Source organism: Photinus pyralis, unplaced genomic scaffold, assembly GCF_008802855.1.
Source record: "Photinus pyralis isolate 1611_PpyrPB1 unplaced genomic scaffold, Ppyr1.3 Ppyr1.4_LG6, whole genome shotgun sequence".
In the NCBI taxonomy this organism is placed as follows: Eukaryota; Metazoa; Arthropoda; class Insecta; order Coleoptera; family Lampyridae; genus Photinus; species Photinus pyralis.
Window position 1 is genome coordinate 6,237,732 of NW_022170663.1, and position 3,068 is coordinate 6,240,799.

Here is a 3,068-nt window from a genome sequence, read left to right on the forward strand (position 1 = left end):
ACAACTGTAACGCTATCCACCTCCCAATTTGAGATAAAGATCCAATAATATATCGCCGGTTTGTGTTGTCTGCTTAGCATTGTGTAACCCCTAACTTCTAAACCCAAATAGAGACCTTGAAACTCCATCCTAATTTGCTATTTTTAGAACCGCTTAATATAACTTGCAAAAAGATGGAAATGACTTGTGCGTTAGATGCAATCCAAAAGAAAATTTAGTTGTGTAACAATACTTACGTTTTGAGAGGAGTGGTTTGCTATAATGATTCATAAGTTCGCGTTCCCGTTTGCGTCGGATTAGCGTTTAGACTAGTAAAAGCCATTACCCACTATGGGATGCAGGTAAACCGCCAAGTCTAAGGTGAATGACGATAGCCAAAACCTGAACGTGAACCAAAACTTGAATGCCAACCTAAACGTCATTGCGCATCCAAAACGCCAACCCAAACGTGAAGGCCAACCCAAACATGAACGCAACCCTAAACATAACCACCAACCCAAATGTGAAAGCGGATCCAAATGTGAACCCTAACCCAAACATGGGCGTCAATCATAGGGACAACGCAAACGCAAACGTGAACGCGAAACCAAACGTGAACTCAAATCCAAACGTGAACGCCAAATCAAACGTGAACACGAATCCAAACGTGAACGCGAATGCGAACGTGAACGCAAACCCAAGCGTGAACACGAACCCAAACGTGATCGCTGACGCTAACTCAAAAGTGAGCGCAAACCAAAACGTGAATTCAAACCCAAACATATACGCGCACCTAAACGTAAACATGAACGCCAACTCAAACGTGAAATCGGACCAAAACGTGAACGCAAACCCAAACGTGATAGCTAATCCAAACACGTGTGGACCTAAATATGAACTTGAACTCAAATGAGGGCGCCAACTCAAACGTCATAGCCAACCCAAATGTGTACGACGAATACGAACCCAAACTTGAACTCCAACCCAAACGTGATTGCCAATCCAAACATGAACGCAAACCCAAACGTCAACGAGAATCTAAACGTGAACGCCTAACCAAACGTGAACGCTAACCACGCGAACGCGAACTTTAACATAGAGGCCCGATCCCCATTTTTGTAAACGGCAAACGGGCATACGAAAATCGACCCTTCCCGACAACTATTTCGGGATGCAATATCAGTTTAATAGCGATTGAATGTGTGCCTTAATGGTATAGTGGCAAAGATAGTTTGCTTACAATCGGGCGGCTCGGGTTCGATTCTTTGCACGAAAAGTTTTATTTTTTATTATTTTTTTACAAAAATGCGTATTGGTGATTTTTCGGAGTTTGCACGTTCGAGATCTTCCTGTAGAAGAAAACGCTGTTTTTCTAATTTGGCTGGTACTTTGAAAGTTGTGCTGATGGAAATTGATAAAAAATCGGAACATCCGTTTGGTTGGTTTGCAGAAAACGGATTGGGGATTGTCTGGATGTCGTTTGATGGGAAGTTGGCCTTATTCTACATCATTGAGTGAAACACGCGGTAATTTTTTTGGTTACTTTTGGAGATTGCACCAAAGTCGTGCTTAGCTAGTTTAATTGGAGTTATCTGCTTCTTCCTTAAGGTAAGCATTATTCGTAATTTGTGTCCGATTACTTCGATGTTATATCTGAGATATTTTATTTGTAGCGGTTCTCGTTCCGGGAGATTTGGATTTGCATGTAACTGCATTCGTAGATGAAACCGTATAATTGATTGCGTAGCCACCGTTGTGAAGGAGCTGTCCGACAGCTATTAACGAAAGATCGAGGCAGTTACGCCGTTCTTGAGATCTTGGGGGGTGTTTTAGATTCTGCGAAGAACAGTATAAGCAGCTAAGTATTTTTAGCTCATTTTTAAAGAATTAAAAAATGGGCTATTGTTTGCGTTTTGTCCGTCCGTCCGTCCGTCCGTCCGTCCGCCCTTCCGCCCGTCCGGACCCACTTATGCCATTTCGACATATTTTTAGTTTTTGCAGTAGGTAGCCTATGCCTTGCAGGTGTACTAGACGACCATCAAATTTCGCTGTCTAAAAGGGGAGCCCCCCCTCCCCCCCGGATTATTTCCTGAGATGCTGCTTTTGAAAGTGAAACGTGCATAACTTATATCATACGACAACCAATTGGTCTCAGATTTTGCATACGCATGCATTTAGTGGTGCTAAGTTAAACTTTAGATGGGAGGGGGGGTTAATACATGTTTTACCCTTCATGGTATTCTAATGAAAGGTCTCATCGAAATAAATTGGTTTGTACAAACTATAACTTTCCCGTGCGACTCTTTTTCGAGATCAGTGAGCGACGGGGCCTGAGGGGGGGGGGGGGGGGTTAAAAATTAATTTTATATCATTGTATTCTAATTAAAGGTCTCAACGAAAAAAATTAATTTCTACCAACCATAGCCCTCCTCCTCGACCTCTTATCGTGATCGAGTATATTCCCTTATACCTCAAGAACGGATTGTTGTTAGACAGTACTCACAAAGGGCGATTGAGACGTCTGCAAGAAATATATCCGTTGCTTATCTGCGCTTTATCTGCACAAGTGTTGTGCACAATTTATACTGGTTTTTACATACGGTCATGTAACACCCTGTATAGAGAGTCGACATCGAAGGGAACTTAATGTAGGGTGGTAGCGCCAGCGAATTTATTTGTGTGAATTTATTTGTGTATTTTATTCTGCTTCGGCTATTAGCCAAGGTGCAAAACGTTTTTCATGTAAAAATCAAAATCAACGTTCCTATTGAAAACCCCTTTACTTAAATACATGCGCTGTGTCAACCACTTGATCGCCCAGGGTAAACACACAAAAATACAAAAAAAACTGAATTGCCTTGCAGAACTTAAGGGTAACATTTAAAAAATGAACGAGGCTGTCATTCCACTATTCGTCGCTGAAAATGACTTCAAAGGGCCACAAAAACAAAATGTAATTTCACTTATTTTCACAAACAAACTTTAAATCGCACACTCGACTCTAAATTTACCGTGTTCATAAACACACGTGACAAAATTTAAGAGAAATTACAAACACTAAAATTAAACCCTATCTTTCCCCAGTATTA

At 41.3% G+C, this 3,068-nt stretch overlaps 1 protein-coding gene across 1 annotated transcript; it reads left to right on the top strand.

The window, feature by feature from the left end:
• The first annotated feature begins 466 nt into the window (after positions 1 to 466).
• Positions 467 to 892, top strand: LOC116173524 (circumsporozoite protein-like). The gene has a single exon (XM_031491035.1). It carries the CDS (start codon positions 467 to 469, stop codon positions 890 to 892), a length of 426 nt encoding a protein of 141 aa, XP_031346895.1.
• Positions 893 to 3,068: the final 2,176 nt, after the last annotated feature.

Excerpts from the sequence above, each read along its gene's own strand:
- LOC116173524 (XM_031491035.1), top strand. The coding sequence starts at position 467 with ATGAACGCAACCCTAAACATAACCACCAACCCAAATGTGAAAGCGGAT.